This window comes from Brachionichthys hirsutus, unplaced genomic scaffold (assembly GCF_040956055.1).
Source record: "Brachionichthys hirsutus isolate HB-005 unplaced genomic scaffold, CSIRO-AGI_Bhir_v1 contig_989, whole genome shotgun sequence".
Taxonomy (NCBI): Eukaryota; Metazoa; Chordata; class Actinopteri; order Lophiiformes; family Brachionichthyidae; genus Brachionichthys; species Brachionichthys hirsutus.
The window spans coordinates 70139-96770 of record NW_027180470.1 but is presented as its reverse complement, the minus strand read 5'-3'; the positions used below and the strand labels follow the sequence as shown (position 1 = coordinate 96770).

The 26632-nt window shown below is 40.0% G+C and overlaps 1 protein-coding gene across 1 annotated transcript in view; it reads left to right on the top strand.

The window, feature by feature from the left end:
* Window positions 1–13737, top strand: part of LOC137915172 (cell adhesion molecule 1-like) — a 34167-nt gene extending 20430 nt beyond the window's left edge. The window contains exons 9-11 of the mRNA XM_068758615.1: window positions 5233–5283; window positions 13406–13534; window positions 13619–13737. Of these exons, the coding sequence (XP_068614716.1) occupies window positions 5233–5283; window positions 13406–13534; window positions 13619–13737 (299 nt within the window). The remainder of the gene's footprint in view (window positions 1–5232; window positions 5284–13405; window positions 13535–13618) is intronic.
* Window positions 13738–26632: the final 12895 nt, after the last annotated feature.

Below are 26632 nucleotides of genomic sequence, written 5' to 3'. Positions count from 1 at the left end.
CGAACACAGATCTTTATCTATTTCAAGGTATCATGTTCTAATGTTTGAATAGATATTCGAGTCTTCTGCTGTCAACTTCATGCATCGTTTGCTTAACTCTGCACCTATAAATACGTATGAACAAGTGAGAAGCAACGCTACAGATATTCACGCTCGCTGTTTGTGCCTTTGACCATATTTTCAATTAGTATAACATCCGATCCAAATACTTCAGCATTTCCATTAATCACTCTATCCCTGGTGCACCAGCGTTGGAAGTTCTTTGACTTCCGCTGGCTCTAATGACACACAGGAGATTGGTTAAAGGTGCTAATAACCATGTATAATTATGTCCACAGCTCCCACTCCTCTTTTCCAGAGGATTTAATGCCAGTGAAAATCTTCTTTGTGATCCATGTGAGAGTTTGCTGTCCCAGACTAATCATGCCTGCTGCCGTGGATTAATTTGTGTGTGCTTTTTCAGCAGAGATCAGTCTAAGCATGATCATCATGTACTATTTATATGTTGCTTTCTAGCAGCAATGCACTCAAAGAAATGCATTGCTTGCATTCCACCTGCTGGCGTCCAGCTCCCATTTTGCCTGTTATCTAGCCTTTTCACTGTTTGTTTTTGTCATTTAGGAACTCTGGCTGCTGATAAAGTCGTCACACACCGGTCGAAAAAGACCTTTTGTTCAGCTAACTGACTGCTACAAGTAGCTCTATTGTCATGAGTTGTTTTATTCCTGATAAGTATTTACTTATGAGCATTATTGCTAGAACCAAACTGGATTGTTCATTCTTTTATTCCGCTGCCACCCGCAATCGTGCTTATCCTTCCTATTTCAAAAAGACTAATGAGCTTTCATTGTGGAACAGCTCAGACAGACCAATGCAAATCCATGTCAAGTCAAGTCCTTTTTGGATTGCATGTATTGTGCTCACTCCAACAGGCTGGAAAATACTCTTGCCATGCTGTTATATTGCAGGTGTGTCTGTAGAAGGCTTGGATTGTACCCCTGGGTGGTATGTGGTGTTAGTGCTGGCTGGAGAAGGGGCTTGGTCCCTCAGAGGTAACCTGGAGCTATGGCTCTCACATAATGTCTGTTGGCAGGAGAGCAATGCTGCCTATTACTGTCACAGTTTACCCCATACTTGACTTTTTGACCTAGAAATCTTCCATGGATGAGCGGTCAAAGATACACAAGCCCTAGAATCGGGGGGTTATGAGGGTTTTGAAATAACATAAGCAGACAAGAGACGCTTTTCTTTTAAAGACTGTTGTAACGCGGTCCCTGTGAATCACACTGTCTTTTGAAAAATATATAACAACCAAGGAATAGCTCGGAACACATAATATTTTTTCATATTATAAAAGAGAAATAGACTAAAGCTTCAAAATTTGTGTCCAAGGAGGCAGCTGCTCCCACGACTGCAAAAAACCCAATTTGTGCTGATGTGGATAGACGGTGACCTCTGTCATAGCAGCATAACAGCAGCATTACCTAGAAACCAACTGAGCTCAAATGTGCCTGAAAATTTTAAAAGTGAGCAAAAAATGATGAAACCAATTATGTGATGCACATCTTTGGGACTCCGACAAAACATGTGTGAAATTTCAATGAATTCTGTCCATCCGTTGTTGAGGAACTGATAGGCCATGATTTCACCGGTTATTGCTGTACAGGTGTAGATGGACGGACAGACAGACGAGGGTTATCCGATGTGCCCCGTTCTGCGGGAGGCATGAAATACAAAACGTTGTGTTGACAAGCAGATTTAAACCTTTTTTTTTCCTACGTGGCTTTACTTTCTGGTTAAATTTTCTCATATCAAATTTCTCACTGATACAAATTGTGCCACAAAATATGGCCTCTACGACGTGCACTTGTATTGCTGAGCCCAGATTCATCCAGCCTGGAAATTGCTCATGGTGAATTCTTGTTTGCCTGGATATTATATGTGCCACATGCTATCTCGGCCTTTGTAAAGACCCTCTTCCCTGAATGGCCAATTCCCTCCCTACAGACTCTGACATTTCAGCTATCGCACTGCCTTCGGTCACAAGGAGAAATAAAGCCCAGCCCACCCCTTTTCTTCAAATACTGCAGGAGGAGAATCTTTTCCTGATACCCTGATCCCCTCCTACCAGTATCAACACCTCCACCTCCACCATATGTACACTCTATCCCCGGCAGCAGCATTATACTGTCATTGATGTTTTATCATTAGATTGGGAGTGTGTGGTCCCCCACTGCTGTCTTTTGATGGAGTGCAGACAGTAAAGAAACGGAGCCAGCCAGTCGATTTCCCCTACTGTGACTCTCCCACAACAAGGGGGTCAAGCTATCTTCCCCCGGCACCAGAGCCAGGCATACATCCCCCTGATGAGGATGCTTTCAGTGCTCCTTAGTAGCATGGCGTACCTGGATTGCCCTGCATTTTGTTTTTGTGATTATTTTGTTTTGTGGGTAGTGACAGGTCTAATCAGCACAGCGTGGGGTGGAGGATACTGCTCTGGGCGCTGCTGGGCTGCAGCAGGGGACCACCAAAGTGGTTTCATTTGCAGTTTGACTTAATTATTGAGAGCGGCAGAGGAAAATAGCAAACCTTTCCGTGATTGCCAGGCATTAATATTCACAGTTAATTAGGTCATTTATCAAAAAATGAAATTCAATACACTCGTGTAATATAAATCAGTCTCTGCAGGGAAATTATTCTACTGTCATTTTCTTTCTTTTTTTAAACACGTTGGGGGGTGTGGCTCTGTGGGTTGTCTTTAGGTCAGTCTGTCCACCACTTAAATCCATCCCTACCAACAGCATTGTCAATAATGGCTTCCCCTTTCTCAACCTATACCCGCAGGTCAAAGTTTACATGATGGATCAGCACACGCTCTGCACAAACATGCAATGCTCCCAGGGGATGCATCTTAATGACTTCAGTGAGCCTTTGATTTCATGTAGAGCCACCATCAGGTTATTGAGTTAGAAGTCTAGTCAACTCCTTGATGAAATTTGATGCACATATTCATGTCGCCTCAGGAAGAAACGTAATCATTTGGGAATCTCTTAAATGGAAAGTAAACAGTTTTTCAATTTTTTGCTTGCACTCATGATCAAATAAATATTGATTGCGCAGCGTGAAATTCATATTAAAATGAGACCATCTGCATTTATACCTATAGGTTCCTCTTAAGCTTTGCTTTATATGCCATCCTGTCAGGGTTTTTCCTTAAAAAAAAAAAAAAACTAAAGCTTGATTTACAGCATAAAAGAAACATGTCTGCCATTGCACAACTGAAAAAGGAGCAGGATTTGTTTCCCCCAGAAGCTGCTCCCAGATGACAGTGAAAGTACCAGACTATTAACTCTATCCTGCAACCGACGAAGAATGCCATTGACAGAGGAGTCAAAGAGGGAAAGTGAGAGTTATAGGACAGGCAATCACTCTCTGGACAGACTCCATTCCACTTTCAATGTACTGTATGTTTCCTCTTATCACTGGGCCTTGGGAGGTCTTACTGGATCAGTAAGAAGCAGAAACTGATTTTTTTTACAGTTAATTTTGCTTTGGACAGTAAACAGGCAGATAATGATGACTGTGTTAAAAATACTAATAGTATCTCCCTGGTTACCTTTGCAGGAAGCTACTGTGCAATCTGCAATTTTCCGTTGTTCATCTGGTGCCATCATCAGAAAAAAGAAAGACATCAAAGAGATCATCCAATGCTCTGTTTTATGACCAAATATTTGGTAAATTAACAACATTGCATAAGATAATTACTATGAATAAGTAAATATGATCATGGAAATGTTGCATCATTGATCCCATTTTGCAGTCTGCATAAATCACACGAGTGTAGCAGCAGAGCAATGGAGCAGATTAAATGCTAAGAACAAATTGTGAGGCACAACGATGTGTTACGCATGCTGGTTTGTCACACGTCTTTTCTGTTCCTTGAACACTGGGCATCTATGTGACATCCCACGCTGAGGCGTTGTTTGATTCGGTGTGAAGAGAACGATTTAAAAGCCAGCGCATTGATGGATAATCTCTGGTGCAGTTTTTTCGGGATATCTGTGTAAAAATAAATAAACAGTTAATAGTATAATATAATGCATTGCAATTTTGGGCATTTTTAGCTCAATAACTTAAAAAGCTAACTGGGAAGAGAAGCAGATACTATCTGGTATCGCTCTGACACCGGGCTCGTGAGACTGTATTCATGCTCTTGGAATTACTCCGGCACCACCGCAGCAGATGATGCTTTACGGCAGCCTAACATTAAAGGGGATATATTATGAAAAAATCACTTTTCCCATGTTTCTACACTCATTTTTATGGTTTCGGGTCATTACCAACCCCAAAACTGCCAAATGAAACCAGCCAGTCAAACCTGCGTAGTTTGCGTAGCTCTGTAATCAAGTATTGGTTCATGTCTTGGGCAGCAGTCTTTTCGTCTGGGACATCGCAGTGGGGGGCGTTCACAAGATGTGTGTGTGCACTCTTCCCGTGTCTGCGCTTTGCATGTCCACGCTCTACTGCATTAGCTTGTGGAAAAAGTGTATAATATGTGACCTTTAAGTTCTGTTAGTGAAGGGATGATGTCAGTACCGTGGAAATGTTTATATTTAGGCGATGATGTTCAAAGGTGGAAAATAGATCCATTATGACAATAAATGTAGCTTAACACCTGAAGGGCCTTCATACTTCATACTTTAAGGAGTTTTGCTTAAGCTCTTTTAATTGCAGCGGATTAGAGCACAAAATATGAGATTCCCAACTGTCAACACGTCAGACTCTGTCTTAAAAAAGCTGCATGAAGGCGAAAAAATACACCAACTAACGAACCAACTACACCAAACGCAAGGCCTATGTGATGCTCGACTTATTATTGGCGTGCCGTGATTGGTTCAGGCCTTCCAGCTCGCCGTTAATGAGATGCGTTGGGCGCTGAAGTTACATGTGACAGCTTCCGTATTTGTTCAGAAAAGCACAGCAAAATTCTAAAATAAGACACGATGCTACAGCATCATGTAAACTAAATTTTTGTTACAGGTAGGACGTAATTAACGTCTGACTAATCAAATCATGCTTTGACGGTAAACTGCCATGAAGTTCTCACATCGGTACTTGCTGCCGGAACATGCAGCTCCTCATCTTCAGTGACTTTTGTCTATATCGTTACTCTTGTCTCTCTTTTTTTGTTAAACATGTTCTTTATTTTTTTTTTTTACTCTTTTCATCCAGATGCTCCCACTACTAGCCCCACACCCACCATCAACCCAGTCAACACGCAAGGTACTGTATTCCCCCACTACTGTCCCTCACAACAATCACGTGTGTGTGTGTGTGTTGGTGTGGGAGCCTGCATGTTCGTGTGATCAGGAGATAAGTCAGAGAAAGAACACGGACTTGTACCTGAGGCTAGTTCCAGAGTGTGTCTGGCTAGTTTTAATCAGATAGTGCTGCTGATAGGCGACATTGAGGACGGGCAGTGCCGGGCTGCCAGAGACACCTGTCAGGGCACTTTCTAGTGACGTGTTTGATCTGAGAAAACACAGAGACTCTGCTGTTCTGCTATCTTATCAGCATCTGCAGCGATATCTCAAGCGGCCCATCCATCGTATTATAATGCCCTTTACATCTCCCCTACAAATGCCAGTCACATTTCATCTTTGCAAGGCCAAAAACATCATAACTATTTTCCTCATAGATAATCTAAACTCGATGATGAAATGAACGAAAGGCAGTTCATATGTAGTGTTTAGAGCGGAACAACCTTTTGCCATCTTGGCACTGTTTATTTTTTGATTTATGTGGGTTGCAAAGATTTATTATAATGTAATAAAGATGGTCTTTTCTTAAAAACACTATTATTTCTAAAGCACCATTGTGGCTAGTCTGATCGGGAGGTAACCTCGGGAGCTGACATTTGGATATGCCAGAATGTGGCATTTAACTATAAAAAAAAATAACCTTAAAGAATGGGTCGGCCTATCAATAGCCGTTTTAGAGATAAAGTCATTTTGTCCCTTTCATCCTGATTTTTTATTTATTTATTGGTATTTATAGTAATAAGATGTGGAGATGTGGCATTGTTCACTGAATAAGTTTGATATTTGCTTTAGCTTTTGGTGATGTGTCAATTTTACCATTAATACAATTAATGTGGCAAATTTTACAAACAGGAATAGAATGTGCAGATAAATATTTTTTCAACCATTTTATTCTCAGCATATTGAGTAATAATCATTATAAGTATTACAAATAGTGCTTGATGTATTCAAATCAAATCAAACTATCTCTTTTTTGGACAATATGCACCAATGAACTTAATTTAATAAATTAAAACCGATAATGTAAAACGTCAATACAATCAGAATGTGGCGAATTGCAGCTCTGTCTTTATCTGAACATATTTGAACACTGACTTTAAAGAAGATATGTAATGATCAAATAGACCATTTATTGTTTGTTTTAATAAATAGACCCCCATTCTGAATTTGATGCTTGCATCATGTTTTGAAATGCTTCACGTTTACCATTGTGTTATATCACTTTTGGGAAGATATAACTTTTGTAGGTGTAACAGGTTCCTAATCATTGTTAATATATATCTGTCCAACAATCCAAGTTTACGCTGTCATGTTTGGTTCATAATGTACGACCCGGGCACAGATCTCAACTTCAGGCTGTCCAGCCAGATGCTTTTACTTTAATGCAGCCCGCCACCCAATCCTTTGATGATATTACGGAAAGCAGATGGTGAAATTCTCCAATTGATTTCATACTGTTGCTTTTTAACAATTCTTTATATGGAGAATTACCATATATTTTGCTTTTAAGCTCTCCAACTCTCTCCCAGTGTATTTTTGTCTCCAACTTTTATATATTTAAATATGTACAGCTGGCACAAAAATTCTAACAAGCATATAGCATTTACAAACATCAATGAAATTAACAAGGGATGGCTTCAGATGTATTGCTTTTCTACTGTTTTCAGTTGAATTGTGTGACAGCCAGGATTGGAAAATGAATATGCTAACAATGGTGAAAAGAACATTCCCAACATTTACATTTCCCGCTTTCTGCGAGACTGTTTATATGTGTCGTGTATGAATTTGTGAGTGGGATTGTTTTTGTTAGCATTCATATGGATACATAACAATAGAGTCTTGACACACAAAATAGTCCTTATTTTGATAAATAAAGAAATACATAAATATATAATTGACAAACTATTGTTGGATCAATTAAATAAATAAATACACCCTGAAAAGACGTTACAATGGGATTCCGCATTGGGTGAGGTCTGCTGAATGTTTTTAAGTATCTCTCCCTTGCGGCAAATCTCTTCTCTATTGCGTGTTTTTTGAACAGACTCTCTCCGGCTGTGACTCGCTCCAAACAGGAAGCTGCTTTTGCACCTCTTTGAATCACTCTGCCTTTTCCCCTTTAAGCCCTCCTCCTCTGAGTTACACTGATGCGGGCGGCCGTCTCCATGTTTTCTGCTGAAACATTCCAGTAATTTCCACAAGACAGGCTTGAAAGAGGATTTGCCGTGATTTATACAGCACATGCTGGAAGGATGTAATTGAGCTTTCTTGTCGTTCACTCCTCTTCACGGGGGCAATGGTAAGCTGTCCTGTGGTAGATTGTTTTGCACTGCTCTAATCAGCATAACGGCCTACTATAGTATTTTCCTCTGCAATGAGGGCGTGTACAGTCCGTCTCATTCATTCACCGTGAGTGTGAACTGGCATGATGGATAGAATCAGGGTCACTGAACTATAATCAAAGATACCAATTCTATCTATCATGTTGTTTTTGTTAACAATTGATGCAACGTTTGGATTACATACTCTGATTCCACTTCCTACATTTTCTCCTCTTAGTTTTTTTTTTGCTCTTGTTGTCACAGCTTCAGTTCAAAGCCTGATACGTTTCAGAGCAGTGGGGAGCAAACGGCGTATATATAAATATATAAATCACAGCAGGTTTCCTTCTGCCCTGTTTCATTTTCAGAAAGTTAACTTCGTAGGAAAGTCAAGCTACCCGTCTATAGACACTTTTTCGGGTTGTTTCAGATATTTACCTTCATGCTTTTATTGCATATTTACACAAAACAAAAAGCATTTGCTTGTCTTGACTGAAGGAAAAGTTGGCATGTCAGCGTCTGTCGTGATGATCCCCATCCTTCATTTAGACACAGTCAACAGTCAAAACAATTCTTTGTGAGTGGTTGCATTTCATTTTTGTTTGTGGGTAGAATTTACCCAGAGTCCCCTGCTCTGAAGAAATAGAGGGAGTCTGTGGCAATAATAATCCAGCTCATCAGATGCTCAGAGATGATCCAAGGCAGGGACACCAGATCCTGGCTAAGCCTTCAGTAACTCCCCCTCTCCCTGAGCTTTTTGAGAGGAGCCAAAGGAACGACAAGGAACACGGAATTATGTTGGAGACTTGATTAAAACGGCCTTATGTTTCAGCAGAAAAAACCCAAAAAACCTCAGGAACTAAACATTAAAGAGATGTTGGGTGGGATGAGTTAAACGTGAGTTTCTGAGGCCAACATCTTTATGGATAGTAACTGCCATCAAGAGCCTTACAAGAAAATAATACACTATAGGTGAGCCTGAGTCTGGCCTATGTGCAGTAGCCTTTTGACTTGATAATGCTATTAACCTTGAAATAATCTTGCTTGGGTATGGGTAAGATCAGGGATTTGTGACCACTCGACTTTAACGTTCGCACTGTACAGACGCGATTTTAGTCTTATTCCCTAGTTTTACTTCTGACAAACAGTTTTGTTTGTTTTTTGTCCAAGTGACTCATTTTTTCTGAGCCTGATGGTATTTTAAGAATTCATGTCTAGAAAGTGTTTTTTTTATATATAGGTGTTTTGTTTGCTGTTTCTTCCCTCACTGCTGCTACATGTTGGCAGTTTTCCACTGCTGCAGAGTCTTGGGATTAAATCCTTAACTCCGTGCGCACTATTGACTTCAACAAAAAATGTAATGAGTAGATGTATTATTCAACATAATTAGATATTAAACATTTACCATTGTTGTTGCACCTCTAACGTATCATTTCTCTTTGAAGTATTTCGTTGGGAAAATACAAATCATTTAGAAGTGCTAATTAGATTTTTCTCAGAGTTGTTTACTCTGATTCTCAATTGACATTGTATTTTTTTCTGACCTGCAGGTTGTTTTTTTCTTTTTAACAGTTATTAAAGAAAGAAAATATTATAATGGTCCATTTTAATTGGTCTCCAAGGAACAAGTTATTAACGCCAGCCCGCCCTAAAGTTAAAAAAGTGTTTCTTTTTTTTCTTCTTCAAGGACCGGTTGCAAATAATTATGAGATTTCTACTTTGCACATTCGAGTTTGACAATTACGTTATGTGCCAATGACTTCATGGTGTGCGTGTCCTCATTTTTGGCTGGTGAGGTACCTTTGTGGTGTGTTACGCTCAACCTCTTTTGTAGGGGAACAGTCATTTTTATCTTTTCTTTTCGCTTACCCTGATCACCACTTAAGGCAAAAGCCGATGGGGAAGATGGGAGGGGTTTCAAAGGGCAGAATGCAGCGTTATCGAGTAGATCAAGTTTGCTGTTGTGATTTCTATTCATTCACCATTGCATCAGCTTTAGCCAGGCTTAGTTATATTTCTGTTAAGTGTCACAGCTGTATTTGTACGTTTCAAATTGTTTGGGTGATTGCAAATGAATCAGTGAATCTGTGTAGCAGTTGGGCACTGACATTGGAATTCAAATGAGGCCTACATTGTGTTCCGTTGGACTGCCGCGAGCAAGCGGCAGCACAAAGAGAATGATGCAGTAGTGTGCTCTTCTCATTTCCTTTTCCAACAGCAGCAAACACAAAAGCCACGGATGTTGGAGTTTTAGTGCTGGAAAATGGCAAACAGTTGATGCTCCTTAAGCCGATTCTGCTGCAATGCCTCGTTGTCCCATTGCTGCTGCCTAGAAAAGGGTGTGAGAGAATGTTTAGAGAGAAGAGTCATTGTTTCAATTATATCCATGTAATTACATCTTTAAATTGGAGTGCGTGTGTGTGTGTGTGTGTGTGTGTGTTAGTGGGTGCTTGGTTAGTGCCAGAGATAGCAGCTTGGACTGGAATCACACTTTTCTTTTGTACTTTTTTTTTTGCACATTGACATTATTGGTATGTCTTACATGAAGGCCATTCCCATCTTTATCATTATGATACATTCATATGAGATAAAGGGGTGATGAGAATACAATGCATTCTTTGAATTCCTCATCAATAAATATGCACCGTCTTACACAGTCTCACAGCTGATAAGAGGAGCCGTATTACAACCACGAGAGACTTGACAGGGTATCTTCATTTGGTGCAATGTGTGATATGCCTACTTATGAGCAAAAGACACTTAGAAAAAAATAGGATGCAAATAATAAAATTATACTCATGACAGGTTCTCAGCTCTGCTCTTTATGCAGAAAAATGCCCTGCTGTTAACCGGAGCGACAAGCATTCGTTCCGGCACAGACACGGAGAGGTACGACTGTAAAGCGTGTGATACTGTGGCGTTCAGCGGAGCAGATTTTGCTGTGGTGCAGACACAGACACCAGCTGCAAAATCCTCTTTATTTCCCAATAAATCCCCACGGCTGTGCACACCTTGTCAGGATGCCGGTTTAGGCATGTCAGCACTCCCTTATGGAGCCGCGAGCAGAACTGTGCTGGCAGAATGGACACTAGCCTCATTACAGACATAATCAAATTCTACTTATTTCAAGTGTCAGGCTAAAGAGGTTGCCCCACATTGAGGATTTGTTTTTTATTTCTTCTTCTACCCTAAGCACATTGCACTATATATGATTGCATATATACCGAGTGTGGGTGGCCTTTGGTGATCACATTCCTGATCCTGGATATACTGGATCACTGAATGACAACCTAATCTAAGAGAGGAATGGTCGTAATGACAATATGACACTTTATCAAGAAAATGTGTTCTTGTTGAGGTCAGAGATAAGGGCAAGATACAGATCAGCACTTCAGGAGCTTATATCTATCTCTCACTCTGTTATCACAAAGCAGTGGACAAAACAAGTGGACAAAATAAAAACAAAAAACACCTGTTACCTGAATGCAGCAGTGCATGTTCTGCTGTTGCTGTTACAGCAAAATAACACGTTGCTGGAAATCAGGAATACACTCTGGAAATTTATGGCCCATAAAATTGGGAGGCTCACATGGTGACGGCTTTGGGGCAACGGTCGCCATGGCACTGAAAATCAACTGGTCCCAGTTGTTGCTGCGTTTGAGTGGCCGACTGAGGGAGAAATCCCACAGCGCGTTACAAATTCATCCAGTCTTCAAAAATCACAAAATCCTTTTAGTGAGCGTTTCTTAAACAGGCCCCAACATAAAGAAATATCTAAATCGAAGCATCAAGGATTAGGACATCCTAACATTTAATGCCCACAGGTCACAGATTTAAGAAAGGGATTTTCCCGCAGCACGATGACATATCACCCTTTTAAAGCCTTTGATTATAAATCCTGTAGATAGCACAGCCATTCTTATTTCAGAAGATGTTAGCTATTAAGATATTGTATTTAGAATTTATTTATTTAATTGTCTTTAGATTATTTTTGCTGTAGCATTAAATCCTCTGTATTGCATTAAAAATATGTCCTATTGTCTCTGTCACTGGCTGCAGCAATACAACAAAAGAAATGAAGTTGAGCACAACAGCAACGTTGACTGAATATGAAACCATGTTATTGCTCGCTTGAAATGAATGGCGAGCTGAGCAACAGGAAAACAATGTGTGTTGTTGTGTACTTGATGGAAACAACATGATATACAGCCAACCAGAGCTGCGGGTGAATTTGAGGACATTTTTTTTTATAGTCTCGATGCTCGCTCTGGACAAATTCTTCCATCTGTTAATAATAAAATAAAAACTGCCCCTTGCTGTGCAGAGGCGGTGGAAACCCTGCATGTTTCCTTGTGGATGTGTCAAGCAGAAGACAGTGGAGAGAAAGGTGACGGCAGGAAGGTGTGGGAGGTGAGGGACAGTGGAGGCGACAGGGTGCATAGGCCATTTACTGGGAGAGTCTTCCTCAGCATGCAGCATGGGCTGCTCCACGTCCGTGGAGAATTATCTGTGCAATCCGACTTCCCTGATACAGTAAACAAGCCGCGCCTTGCACGTCCCTGCTTCACACACACACACACACAAACAGACGCATGAGACCATCTCGCACAGTTAACAGATTTAATCGCCTTTCTTCTTTCAAAATGTCCCCAACAAACCAGCTGAAGTCCAGCACGAATGATTTTAGGTGGAGGCTGCCTCATCTTCACTTATTAAACACTCACTGTGTTCAGAAATTCTGCACCCTCCACTTGCCTTTCATCAAAAATCCTTCAAGTTCAGCGCAAGACTAGTGAGATTGATGGAAAATTGAGCTGCTCTCTCATGCAGTCAAAGTACAGTGTGGCCAATCCTCCGCCTGCCACTCCTCCATCAGTCTAAATGTTCCCAGATATAGACTATTGATAAACGCATTTGAACTATTCTGAGGCTGGAAATTTAAAGGCTTTAAATCTTGCCTTGTTCTTCCGTGCTGCTTGGATAAATCTGGCTAAATGCTAGACGGCGATAGCTGATACCTGAAGCAGCCACAAATTTCTCTGCACGGGGATGCAACCGACAATTTATCTCCAGACTTGTGTCTCTTTCTGATGACTGAGCTCTATAACATCCAGAAATGGCCTCTTAAATCATAACGTATTTTACAGTGTGTGAAGTCTCAATGAAATTGCGGGCTGTGTCTATTGTTCCATGGTGAAATAACTATTCTAAAAAAAGATTGTTTCAGCATCGCTCAGTCGAGAGGCTCAGGCAGCCGGTCCAGTGTGAAACACTGAAACGTGTCGTATAATGAGCCGGGTTCAACAGGGCAACACCACAAAAGCAGGGCTCAGAGCTGAGAGAGATATCAGATTTTATTTTTAATCAAATGTTCAGGTTTTTATTATTATTGCTCAAGGTGTATTTCCACATTTTGGCAGTTTCTCTGTCTGTACCAAGACAAGAAACGAGGAAGTCGGTGTCTCTAAAACTAATCATGTACATAATCAGTATAAAAATCACAATATGTCATTTTTACAAATTGGTTCTGTACCGATTACACAAACGAGATGGGACGTGACAATCTGGGTTCTCGAGGGAATTCCTGATACTTTATGGCAGCCAGATTAGGTGTTTTAACCGCTCCCAGATTATAAAAAGCTAATGATGTATGGGAGCGGGGTCTTTTCATTTACCTGTTGGAAAGGAAGTCAATAGGTATATTTGTCTAAAGACATACACATTTTGATCATGCATTATTTAAGGACATTTTCCCGTTTTCAGACTCCAGAGCTGGCGAGGGAACGCCGCAGAAAATTGATCACGCCGTCATCGGAGGAGTGGTGGCCGTGGTCATGTTTGCCATCCTCTGCGCCCTCATTGTTCTTGGTCGATACTTTGCCAGGCACAAAGGTAAAACCCAGTTTGTCGCAATCAGACTGAAGTGCACAAGAGGAGGAGATGTTTGGTTTAAAAAAAATGTATCTTTTTTTTTAGGAACTTACTTCACACACGAAGCCAAAGGGGCGGACGATGCGGCCGATGCGGACACGGCCATCATCAATGCAGAAGGGGGACACAGCAACACAGATGAGAAGAAGGAGTACTACATCTGAAGAGGATGGGCCAGGAGAGATGGGTGGGGATGCTGTGGGAGTGTCATGTCCGACTCCAATGGTTACGAGAAGGTGTGGGGTGGGGAGGGCAGCATTTCAGAAAGGAACGGAAGAAAGCGAGAGTGGGACCGGCGTTGCCAAGTCCAGAGAGGAGTTGTTGCTCAGTCTCCTGTCCAACCCTTCCTGGACTGCTGGTGCCGACTCTGTACAGTTTATTTTACAGACTATGTTGTGCCTTGTCCTTTATTTTATTTTTTTGTTTTTTTCCCTTTTCACATTTATTGAATTGGATTTTTATTTTTTAAGTACCCCACTGAATCCTTTGTTGCTTTTTTGCCTTTCTGAGGAGATTAAATAAGTGTGGTGTTTTTCTATGTTCGTCACAGCAAGCTTTTTAGCTCAATCTATGGAGCCCGGTCACCCACATTTTTTGAGTAATCTATAGTGTTTGGTAACTGGAACGCAGTGTCAACACATTTCTGCCTGCTGGGTCCAGCAAATTCGTCACATTTCTCACAAGCGCCAGAGGTCTGATTGGTTTCGATATTTTTAAGTGCATATTTCACTCATTCCCTTCGAGGTCAGGTTCACTGTGTTGATTGCTAAAGTAACGGTCGTTGAGTAATCTTGCTTATCATAGGGCGCTCTTGTTCTTGAAGTGAAGTAGCAGGTAACAATCATTTCACAACAAACTGTAAAGTACAACTGGTCCTTTTTTTGTGTCAAGAAAGCTGCTTTGATTAGTAGACGTGAGGTCGGTTTGGTATTTAATTAGGGTGTTGTCTAGTCCCAGCCATTCTGAGAGCTGTAATATTCCATTACTCAGAGAAAATCAGAACCTCGTGTTCTCTTTTTTTTTTATTTCCAACCCACTGCTGTCTGCAGCCTGATGATCATTCAACAGAAGTCGTTAATCACTAATCAGTGTATCTCCTAAAATATATCAAACAATGATTTTAGCAACTATTTTTGTAAGGAGCTTTCTTTTATCATCCCTGAGATGGATGGAACAAAAGCATGGCAGAAACATTGGCCTGACAACTATGAAGGCTAAAGACTTCCTATATGGTGGTAATTGGGACTGACTTTACTTTGACTACCCTGCTGTGGAACAGACAGATAAATATTTTCATCTTTTATTCACAAATACTGTACAAACTGTTATATTTACAATATAATATTTGCTTCATCAGTCTCCTTATTTTCTGCTTTGTTTCCAGATAATGAACCATCAAAACCGGTAGAAATTTCCAAGGCTCTCCATTAATTACTTTATTTGCGGCGTTCAGCCACAATATCAGCAGTGCCGTGTACTAGGTTTTATTTGTTTGTGCGTTTGTTTGTTTTTAGCTGGAATAATGTAAAAAAAAAAAACAGCATACAAAAAATAAAAACCAAAATGTATTTTAGAAAACAGATTCCAACGCATCCAGATGAGAGTTGATCTTCACCCCAAAGCACATGATGGAGTTCGTTGACTGAAGGAAGGTTTTATATTGTCTTCAATATTGTGTGGGTGCTGCACAGTCATGCCAGGCCCTTTAATGATAAAGGTCAATAATCATTCAATTGTTTTTCCCCATTAAGGTTTTGCATTATTGACCTCTGCTGTAGTCCTCATGTCTACTCGTCTAGAACAGCAACACTTCTGCATAGCATTCTGCACTCACGCGCCAACCCTCCACATTTTTGTAAATCAAAAGGTAAATCAGTGTTTTTAAAAAATGTAAAGAGTTGATGTGTATGCATCATTTGAGGACAGGAAATAAAGAGGAAAAAATGATATGATATAAAATTTAACCTGTCTGTATAGTACCTGAAGATATAATTTTTCATGCTCTTATTCCACCCACATGGTTAACAAAAGACCTAATATAATCACATATAGTTATTATACTATAGTGATATAATATGAGTTTCCAAAAATACAGCGAATACTCCTCACATATAGCAAAATAAAATGCTCCTCTCCAAGTACATGTTTTTAATCTGATATTAAAATGTATCAACCATTTCATTAAAAAGTTACAAGGACATTTGGTTTATTTTATGTCACAAGTTTTTTTACAGTGTGTTTATTTATTTGTACTATTTATACTTTATAGGGACAAATCTCATGGTTTCAAAGGCAAAGTTTGAATTGGATACACAAAAAAACGTAGAGCACCAGTAGAAAACATTACTATTTTGTTCAGGAGTAAAGGGACATTCAAACCGCTTCATCGGTTATATTTCCTCACCGTTGGTGACGATGTTTTACCTTTGTGCTGTCTTTGATAAACTTGCAAAGGCTCTCGGCCTTCAAAGCTATTAAATATTTGCTTCAGACTTGGTTTGGGAGCGATCGCTTTCTTCCCATCGTGCTTCTGAAGGAGTCCTCTCTTCTTCTGAATTATTCTCTTTTTCACTAACATTAATCAGGAGATGCTTCACTCAGACGGGAGCTTGCAGATTGTGCACGCTTCATGCCTCTTAATCTGTCACGGCAAAAGAGTGAAACCTAGTCGCTAATTAATGAGGGATTTCATTGTATTGCCTGAATGAGAAAAAAAAAATCTCTAAATATATTATGAAAACGTTAACCACTGCCTTAAACCCATGTCTCATCATGAAGGAAAAGACTGAAGGACATAATTTAGTGCCTTCTTTGATTTTTGAGGCATATGGTTAGTATCATACAATATCCTCATGTACACTCTAATCGTATATCTTGTATATTTCTGTTCTTTCTGACTTACAGGGCCAATACTGATACACATTGTCTGTATTCACAAACCATAGACGTGCGCCACAGTTACAACCTGGATAATTGAAAAAACCTTGAGTGAGTTCGATGTTATAAAAAGAAGATTGTGCTCCTTTGTTATTCCGGTTGCTGCGGTGGCTTCCACTGACGACAGTGTCGTTTGCCAGGATGTAGTATTTATTGTATTGTTTACTGATCTCAAAATAATTGTAATTTGATCTTTATTATTGCTCTGCTTCATTTTTTATTATTTATTTTGATATCTTCAAGGACAAGGCTCATGTAATACAGAGGAATGACAAAAGAAGCGATAAATAGTACCATAATAAGTGTCTGTTTCTGGATATGATAGTTTTGCAATCATGAAAATGGTCACATGCATGACAGTTTCTAGTTTAAGGATTAATATCTGTCTTAAATGGTTATGAATTAGCTGCTGCTTTTAAACAGAGGGGGTCGGGGGGGATTATTAATGGAAGAATAGTTTTGATCAAATTTCAGATTTGTTTTCAATACATTACTTTTCTATTATGTGTTCACTCTCTCAGGTTCATGAGTGTCAATAGTTGCTTTTTTGATAGAATGCAAATTTAAGGCCCCTGTTATATACCACAGTAATTCCAGAAGTGAGGAAATCGCAAGATGTACATGTTTCTTCTTATTTGTACATGTTTATGTGTTCTTAATATGGTGCACTGTTACAGTAAATGTTCACTATTATTTTCGCACAGACCTAGATCACAAAGAAAACTAGATTTGTTAAGCAGACTAAAACGATGTGCAGTCAGTGTCAACATGACCACAACTATATTGATGGAACGTCTCCTTCTTCCTGTAACACTTTGCTTATACAGTATTGGTTATTTAGTAATTATAGAATGTGGCAACACACCGTCAGTCAGGCAAATGATCATTCAATCCATTCAAGCATACGTTTTCATAGATGAAATGATGGTGTATTTACTGTGACATTTTATGAATGGTGTGTAACATGTCTTGGGTATTTGGACGAAGCCCATGTTTAAAGGGTTGGGATTAGGGTTGCTCGCTTTATCTGCCTGAAGTGGTTGTTTTTTTGTTTTTGTTTTGTTTAATCTTAAATTTTTCTGCGTACCCAGGTGACATTCTTTCTTTTGTGTAGTGAACATATGTTTCTCATATATGGCCATGCATATTTTGTATTGGTTCAATCAACATTTTTACAAAAGAAAAAAAAATATCAGAAGAGTACTTGTCTTAATAAAAAGATCTTAATGTTTAAAGTGCTGTTGTGATTTGGTGGTAAACATTTTTCTTTCTTTTTTTCGCTCCTGCTCAGAGACAGCAGGATTATAACTGATATTTGTTGTTGCGTTCGCTCCGAATGTGCAACATGCTGAATACATTAGCCGGCTTGAACGTTTCATCCTGAGCTGTTGATACTTGTCAAATGCCTAAAGAAGAAGCGTTCAGCAAAACACTGCATCAACATGTGTTTAATGTGGATCAGAAGCAGCAGCAGCAGCAGCAGCATCAGTCTGAGCTCCCGTCAGTGACTGACACGTCCTGAGGTACGGATGTGACTGACATCGGCAGGCACTATGGCGCCTGGTGAGGCATTTGGGGAGCAAGACCTAGTTCATAGCATAAGAACTGCTGTCATTTAATTAAATACATTTGTCAGTGCCATCATTCCCCATTGCTTAATCCCAGGTAAAGGTCAATAACATTATTCAAACTTTAATAGGAATAATGTAACCTTAGAAACCAGCCACTTTTCTCTCTTACTCAATCTATAATTAAACTACAATGTCTCCCTCCAGAAACATTAAAAACCTCCCTGTAGACCTTTTTTTTCCTCAACTTAAAATGATGTACAGACATTTTCTGTACCAGCTGCCAAGACGTTGTGAGAGCATGAAGGTAACAGGGTGATGTGTCAGTTAGTGCTACTAATCCTATTTAAAAATGTTCAATTTTAATTTGGAATGACATGGTTAAGTGTAATTAACACAATGGGGAAATTGAGAGTGAGTGAATGTCTGAGCATGGCTTGTTTAGTTGGCTAATTGATTGATTGAGATTGATGGCATGCAGCACTTGGCTTGGCTGAGGTGTAATTAAATGATGTGGGAATAAACAGTGAGCGAACAAAGGCAAACGCAACAGGGTTTGTCTGCATCTTTGTCACTCCTATAAAGCGCAAGCGCTACAGGAATTGGTTTTTTTGTACTTTTACTGCAAACACAAATTAATCCCTCTAATAGAGTGCCTTTACAACTGCAATTTTACTCCTTGTAGCTAAGCAGCGTTTTGTTATGCAGCATGATTCAACTCATCAATTAGATAATTTTAGATAAAAGCTAAAGACACCTCTACCTAAAGCCTAAAATGCACAACAACATCTTCTGGAAAAGTTCATTTCTACAGCATCTTTTTCGGCTCAATGTCCCTATGATTCTCTCTTTGACCGCAACAAATGAAAAAATGGTGATTAAATCATATCCTGCTCTGCAAAAGTAATCAGTCATTAGAGTCAATCTAGTGTACTATGTACTATAGTGCAAGCATTTGATTTGATTTAATTTAATTTAAAATCTTAGATCCAGTGAGCACCTCCGGCTATTCCTCTCGTCACTGTATTTTCAATAGTTGTATGTAAAATGGTTTTGAAATGCCGTGAGAGGAATTCAACATACGATATGATCATATGTGAAAGCTTTTCAATAATATTCAGGGGATCTTATTATTAGTACAAAAACACGTTTCCTGTTTTGAGGGTGTGACATTCCCTCTGCTCCCCATATGTGTACTACATGTACTACATGAAAAATACACAGCCGAGAGAAAAACTAAAGAGCAAGCCCTAATAACAAGGGGCAACTGGCTGGTGCCGTAAAGAAAACGGAAACATAAGATCCAGCCACACGTGAACAATCTGATCAAAACAAAAAAACTACACACAGCCTGGCTGCGATCAACACGGGCGAAACGAGAACAGAGACGGGAAACGGCCAGCATAACCAGGCAGAAACCACACAACAATCCGACGGGGAACTGCGGGCGGAGCAGAGGTTATGAGGGCTGGTGGTGATTGTGAAAATCCGTCTCAGGTGCGTCTGGAGTGACCGCAGCCAATCCGTACGCCGTAGGTCCTGGATCGATAAACAGAACAGGTGTGAGTGATCAGGACAAAGCACAACAACATAACATGACCCTCACATAAGTATTTATATTTTGAACTTATCATTTCATATATTTGGACCTGAACTCACCACAAGTTGAGTGTATGAAGCATTTTAAAAGTCTGATCATTTCAACTGTTGGTCCATTGTTTAAAGCTATTTCCCATGTATTTACTACATCGAGCGACTATTTCAAACCCCCAAACCTGTTTCGATGATGTTTACAATTTGGCAGCTGCAGAAATAAATACCCTGAAAGGTAAGCAAAAACACTTCCATTTCCATTTTGTGTACAATTATGGCTCCACAGTAAACCTTTCCTATCCATGACTGGCATACAAATACATTGCAATGATGCCCGACCTGGTAACATACAGTGTGATAAATCCAGGGGAAATGCTTGCAAACACATGTTATGTCCACTTGGCAATGGCATTAATACGTGTGCTAAAATGAGGTGAATGATGCAAAAGGACTTTGTGTGTGTGGAGACAGCAGTTTATGTTTAAAGGTGAGAACAGTATGTGAAGGAACTAATCAAAACTGACTCAAAAACTCAAGGGAGGAACAAAAAATACTTTCCATAAATTCAAGCCATGCAGAGTTAGAGAAAACATCATCTGACTTCTATCGAATGTTCAAAGTCTCTTCCATATAACTATTCATGTTGCGAGGAAAATGCCAAGTGATTATCCATGAAATAATATGAGCTAGTTTTCTCAGACAATGATGACGGACACACCTGAAGCCTGTGAGAACCACAACACAATTATCGCAGCACACTACAGCATGACCCAGAGAATTCAGCATGAATGAAAGCACACACACACACACACAAGCAGTCTGCTAATCCTAATGTGAACATTTCAGGGAGAGGAGACGTGTGTTTCTGAGGTGATTAACTCTAAACTGCGATATGCTGTGAGCAACACTATAGGCTGGAATTTCAGTGATGTTGCTGCACGACGTTTAATACCTAATCAGAGATTTCTATTTAGCTGATGGAGGTTAATAGGCTCCATTTTAATGTTGGAACCTTTAGGGGTGATTCATTAGAAATACTAATGAATGAAAATATGTTTATCCTACATTTCTCCACCCCCCCCCCCCCCCCCAAAAAAAATGACATCTTTCACACAGGAAATGTGCAACTATCTTGAAACAGCATCCTCTGAAGTTCCCTCGACCACATATCAAGGTGAATCCGTCCTGCAGGAGTGAAAGACAGGTTTTGCTAAATTCACATGAATGTTCCGCTTCATCACCACCACCCACCGTCTGTTCCCCTCTTAGCTTTTATGCTGCTGCGCTGGCGTCTAATCGCCCAATCAAATTTAGCATTGTTGATACATGATTCATGTAAGTAGATTTTTTTATTTGAAACACTTTGTGATTATCTTCTGTGAGACAACTGCAAAAATGCTATTGTTGCTTCACAAGTCTATTTTGTCACCGTACCCATCTCAGTTCTGATACACTGGAAAGCCTTGATGGATGTTTCCTTCCACGTGTTCTGTGACTATGTTTCTGTTTTTTGCAAATGAAAGCCGTCTATTTTTGTGGGGGGGAAAAAACAACCTGTACACAAGCTGGAAGTCACAGGGAGCATTATTGAGTCCATGAGTTGCTGCAGGAACATTGCCACCTCAATGATTTATCACAGTGAGTCTATTTTCACTCATTAAATTAATCAGTTAGGTAATTAAAAGTTACATGTTTTAATTAAATTGGCACTGAATTCAAACACTAGGAAAGAAGGCATCATGGGATGAAGTTCGTCAGCTTGAATGAGCTTGAACTTAATTTCAATTAAATTTAGAAGATGTGCCTGAGTTAGGAGCATTATCTTTGTCAAGCACTTTAACCGTTACGTTTGAAATAAAGCTGCCGATAGAAAGACAATGCATTTCCTTACAGAAAAAGCAACGGCTAATGAGACAGACAAGCGATTAAAAAAAACAATCAAAGGCCTCAAACCAAGCAGAATAACAGGTAACTCACCTACTGACCATTAAAACCTATTGTGCTCTTACACAAATATATGTGCTCTACTCAATATAAGCTGATCACACAATCAGTTTTTATTCTAACTTCATGAAAAGTGCAGTCATGTTGAAATGAGCTAAAAAGGATGAGGTGGGCTAAAGGAAATTACAAGGGAACTAACGGGTCGCAGGGCTGTCACAAATGGACAATTCTTTCATGTCATTGTAGATCAGACATCTATTTGGCAGGTGTATAACTGCTGCATTTGAATTTGATCAGACCCAAAATATGTCTCTGTATACTGACAATGAATGCTAACTCTTCCCAGGATTAAGGATTTGCTCAAAGTGAAGGGATGAAACAAGAATCATTAAAATATATATATATTTAAAAAAAATATGCATCCCAAAGCCAATCAGAAGCAGAATGAAGAATGAACTGTTGAGGCAACAACCCAAAGGAGAGGTTTGTTAGATCAGAAGGTAAATGAGGAGTCTGGCTAATTGTGAAGTTTCAGAGCATCAAATGTGTTATCTTTAATTCTATGAGGCAATATAACATGTAAACATGGCTAAATAAAGTTTAGCTTTATCTGTCTTGGCAATGCTGTGGTTGCAGGCTATTGTTTATTCAAGGCCCAGTTGCTGTATTTCAGCTTTATATGCCAGCACAGATGAAGAACTGTTGGATATAGAGGGCTTCAGACAAATATGAAGAACAACTTTGGTATTAAATTCATTTGCTCAGCTGTGCAAAGGATTCCGTTTCTTGCATGGTAAAACAATGCTGAGCAGAGCTCTTCGTTTGTCAGTTAGTCTGAGTGATCCCCGCTCCACATCCACTCTGACATTTACACATCCACACAGCACAGATTGTACAAGAAGCCACACCAAGACGAGAAAGGTTGTCATCGAAAAATGATTATCACCGGTTATTAGTTTTAATACATTAATACATAATACATTGCCAGGTCATTGTGATGTGAACAAAAGAAGGCTGAGCAGCATGAGACGAGAAAAATGCGTACAAAAATGAACAAAAGAGACACGTTAAGGGCAACGAGATGGAACACACGTTCCCTACATGGTTAATTAATGTCGAGGAGCGGAAGGAGTACCAAGAGAATATCGTGTTTCTCATAGAATTTTATTTTTGACTTGAGTGCTTACAACAAATGTGAATAACTTTCTGCAAGCAACATTGAAAATCACTTTTTAAACGCATCATTTACAACAGTCACATCTTTTTTTCTGTAGGAATAGGAATGAACGTTATATTGAGTTCTATTAGACTGCATTGTTAAAAAAAGTATGTTCAAGAACATTCCCACCTCCACCTGGTGGTCTGTTTGATTTTTTTTTCCAATTTAAAAAGGGGCATTTCAGAAAGATAAATGATATCTCAGCCAGTTTGTTTCTTAACGCAGAAATTAAATTGTAGTCTTAGATATATAAATTAAAAAACATGAAATTACAGAAAGCGGCGCCTTAAGCAAGAACGGCTTTCTGTTGTGGCCAGTTAAATGAGTGCATGGATTTAATTGCTTTTCTGCTACATTAAACGTGTCTCCTTTAACATATAATTTACACACGCAGACAGTCTCAGAGCTGCTTTCGTTCCAGTCTGACCAACCATATTTCTGTGCATCATGTCCACCTGTAGGCGGTGACACAACAAAATCAACCTGCGAGTCCTTACAGCAACGAACTGTGAGCTTATTAAACTCATCCCATTGCTCATGCTAGGTGACATCAAGCACGCAGTGATCCAGATAGGAGTGTTAAAACCTGCACTCTGTTCCTATTTCTTACATTAGTAATGACACATAGTTTTAAATCATTGAACTGCATTCAGTCGTGCCCCCCAAAAAAACAGATTCACACGGTGAGATTATTCAACCGGCGGCGACCCTTTGAACCAACCTGATCCCTCGGTTGATTACATTCTTGTTCTCAAGCTATTATTCATCACTTGAATGTCAACAGAATTATTTACAACAAAAGCTGGATCTTGCATTGCATGGGCCAGCAGGATGCAGCCATCTAATTCCTCTGGCACTTTGATGTGCATGTGAATGTTAAATTAAAAACATTTCTACATGAGGAGCTTGTGTCTAAAGCTGCAGCCTAATCACCTATTCAATCACTCAGCAGTGCGTTCCAGCTCTCTTCCACTGCTTCCTCTAGCAGATGTTTTTTTTTAATATATTGCAAAAGACATGGATGCACTTGAATAAAATATATTTCATGCCAATGGGCAGGGCCTCGTTATTTGTCTGAAATACTAACAAGGTTCTCTTGGATGTTGTAATTAAATCAGAACCCATTGTCATGTTAACTAGGTAATTAAGTGAGCCACAGATGATCTCTCGCTGTCTCTTATCAGAAGCAACAGCGCATCTTACAAACATGTATTGGAAAGATTAAAAAAAAACAAATCTGGAGCACACTGGTGACTGTGGCAGCGATGGCAGCAGCTTCTAGCTCCATAATCAGAGAGGCGATGAAAAGATAACTGATAACATGTGAAGCCCGCTAGCCATCAGCATGGAGGATGATGTAGCGCGATAACAGCAGCGTCCAGACAAAACTTTACCTTTGTGACCTGGACCCCAAAAAAAAGATGCTCACTGGCAACACGGAATAAAGTCACAACAGCAAAATCCAAGAGGAAAGAAAAATAAATCAATTAGCTCCTATTAGACCCTTATCTTTTTAATGGGGGCATGTTGAAGTGGATTAATAAAATATCTATCTATCTATCTATCTATCCTTCACAGTCATGATTGATCGGGTTCGTGGAGAAAGGTTTATATTATCTAAACCTGAAGGTTCCATTAATGCATTTTAATGGAGCATTAGGCAAATAATGAACAACCAAAAATGAAGACAGAAGAGAAACACAGCTCCAAATATGCAATAAGGTTGTTACTCCCTGAGAGTTCAATCAACAATCAACTTTGTTCTTTGGTTTAAATATTAGATATACCTTGGACGGCAGCTACAAAGGTATTCTGACAGTGAACACAATGTAAACAGTTCTAAACTCCATGTGTGCAGGGCAGCTATCATCCAGCAGATCACCTGTCCCTGGGGAGGTGGCAGTGCTTTCACCTTGCAGCTGCTTGGGGTTGGCAGCCCACAACTCACACATCTCATCTGTGGCTCCATACTGCACCAGATGCTCTTCAATAATTTCTCAGACAGGTGAAAGCTACCTGCAAGTCTGAACCTCAAACAGAGCTGCCAGTTCAGAGAAATCAAGCAATTCCAGCTTACTCAAGTCATTTTTTAAATATTTGCCACAGCGAGGCTGTAAACCCAGAGGGAGCCACGCGAGTGAGACATTTACCCAGTCATTTTCACCCCCCCGATTGAATAATAAGAATTTAACCCGATCTTGAAAGGCAGCTTGCCTAAAATGTATCACAATGTCCAAAAAAAAAAAGCAGATGGCTGTCGAGCAAGGCAACAATTCTTTCTCTGAAATTCTGAATAATACATGCACGTCTTGCTCTGATCCAGCAAATTCAATAGCCTATAGAAAAAGATTGCTCTCAACGTAAACCATTTGGCCAGAGGCCGTTGTTTTTCCCCAGGTTTCAGTCTCCTATAAATAATTTGGCTTCAACCTTCAAATGCATAAAATTGCAACTTGTTGGTTATGAAAGAGAACAGTGAGGATGCGCTTTGAATGCCAATATGGCGATGAATAAACAATAGCTCGCTGCCTCAGAAGCAATGCAGAGCTGCCAGGAGACATCGCTTTGAGTTCACAGCCTCTCTTAATGGGTTTTGCTACAGACCGAGCCTTTCAGTCAGCTGTGAATGGGAGGTTGTTTTTATCTGAGCTCCAACACTAATAATGTCAAAAAAGCAACAATCACCAAGACAATCTCGGTTTCCTTCTGATTGTCGTCCAGCTCCCTAACGTACTTTAAGCTACAATCAGGCCTGCGTCCATAATGACCAAACATTATCTGCAGAATGATCTGATCAACTGGGAGTATTTGAATCATCGTTCACGTTAGTTGCTATAGTAACCACCACTAAGAACAGAATGCAAATCAATATTTAGGATGCTCTACATTGCTATTAACAGATGCTGGTATATGAGAAGCACAGCAGGGGTCCCTCAACCCCTCTGAGCCCTAACATTTCTTCAGTGCTACAGCGCCACCCGATGGTGGATGGCGTTCTCCATTGAGCTGCAGGCAGCTGCCAACGAGTGGGGAGAGCTCAGAAGAAGTCCAGCTGGAAAATAGAGAGAGGAAAAACACTTTATTCGCTATTCATTCTTTTTTTCATGTTTCATTTTTATTTGTCATAGCGCTCTTTTCCATTTCCCCGAATGTTTTTTCTATCCACTAGAACTGCCAGAATGACCAAGTTGGAAACTATTGTCAGCTCTTGTTGTTGGGCTGTGTGTGTGTGTGTGTGTGTGGGGGGGGGGGGGGGGGGGGGGACCAGTTACTCTGAAAAGAAAACGTGTCAGTGGTTCTGACATTTGAATGCTGTCCTTTGAAGAGGACGCTTCTCCTCTTCCAAAGGCGTGTTTGCTCTTCTTGTGCCTCCTGGTGCTGTAGCACAAGCTACCGGCGCTCTGGCGTTCTCAGGACTCGCCTCCGCGCGTTGGAGATGCCTCGCTGCACAGACACGAGATGCTGCATTGAAGTGTTCAAGGATCAGTGAAAGAAGGATGCAAATGACCTCCAACCAACACCCACCACCGAGTCCCAGAAGTAAAGGTTCACTGTGTTATTTTATCGACTTTTGCCGGAAATCAATAATCTAATGATCGTTGTAACGCTGATATTTGTTTTTCATATATTTGACATTTATTCGGATTACAGGGCTTGGAGTGTTAAAAGATTTGTAGAGTTGGATTCTGCTCACATGAAATGAGCTAAGGCAGACTCTTTTCCTCTAATGGCTAATGGGTTTTTTGGTTTTTGTAACACATAACAAAAATGGCAAACACCGGTTCTGCTTAGCTGTGC